Source organism: Trichoplax adhaerens, genomic scaffold, assembly GCF_000150275.1.
Source record: "Trichoplax adhaerens TRIADscaffold_1561 genomic scaffold, whole genome shotgun sequence".
Taxonomy (NCBI): domain Eukaryota; kingdom Metazoa; phylum Placozoa; class Uniplacotomia; order Trichoplacea; family Trichoplacidae; genus Trichoplax; species Trichoplax adhaerens.
The window spans coordinates 1-1090 of record NW_002061567.1 but is presented as its reverse complement, the minus strand read 5'-3'; the positions used below and the strand labels follow the sequence as shown (position 1 = coordinate 1090).

General features: G+C 37.8%; 1 protein-coding gene across 1 annotated transcript; it reads left to right on the top strand.

Annotated features, from left to right (window-relative positions):
* Positions 1 to 598: 598 nt before the first annotated feature.
* Positions 599 to 1078, top strand: TRIADDRAFT_62855 (uncharacterized protein; the record flags this gene model as incomplete). The annotated part of the gene is made up of 1 exon (XM_002118819.1): positions 599 to 1078. A coding segment is annotated over one exon (480 nt), but the record flags the coding sequence as incomplete, so codon positions are not given.
* Between the last annotated feature and the right edge of the window lie 12 nt (positions 1079 to 1090).

Below are 1090 nucleotides of genomic sequence, written 5' to 3'. Positions count from 1 at the left end.
ATAGCAGAGACTGAAGTAATGGGCATGAACTACTAGTAGAGTAGTAGTCCAGCCTTGGATTTGTAGATAGATCATATCTTGTCTAGTCCATGGACTTCTAGATGCAGCTAATTGAGTAGTCCATGATGCAGCATAGCAGTTTATAAACAGAGACAAACAAACACGTGATAAAGGTCAAGATCGAAAGCATTCTTTCTTTCATGGCTAGACCTTGCATTAACTGCATTCACACTTCAAGCTAATTTACTGCTGGCTATCTTGTAGTTAACGTTAACGCAGCTGATCCTGGAACAACAAAGGTACTCATTCAACATTGGTGCGGGATCTTTCCAAGGGTGGGTACGCCAGTCTGCACCTTTCCAGCAGACAATATTATTTTTCTTTTTTCTCCACGATTAATGAATAATTACAATAATGTCATAAATGATGAATATGGAGTTTCCACTCTCCACTTCAAGTGGAACTGCTTTCTCATTCAAAATTGTCTTATCATTCTACTTATTTATATGCGTAGAGACGAGCACAGTAATTGTATTCATTAATTAATTATCGGTCGAAATTCCACTCTTTGGCGGTGAAAAGCCAACGGTCAACGTCGATGTCAGGGCGTCCAAAAGTAACTAAAATACAAGTCCGTCAAACCGCTTCACGCCTTCTTGGCGTTGCCATTGAAACCATCATTGGTGTCCGTCAACTGGAAAGTTTCGAGGATTGCAATTATCATATTAAAATCAACAACAAAGAGAATGATTGCAATGATCAATTTATCCTCAAAATCTTAAATCTGCAAAGTAATCTAATCAAAGATGCAATTGAATGTAAAATCTTAGCTTGCCAATTTCTTAGCCAATCAGGAATCCAATGCTCAAAACCAGTTCAACTGACCAATGGCAGCTATATGGATATGGTGACATTTTTATCTTCTGATAGCGCTGAAAACACCGTTCACAATGATCATATCGTATTTATAGTAGAATATTTACAAGGTATCTTATTACGTGATATGGAGCCTAAATTTGATAATACGCTGATGTACCAATTAGGCCAAACAATCGCAACCATGGACAAACAACTTCTCGTAAGTGAATCG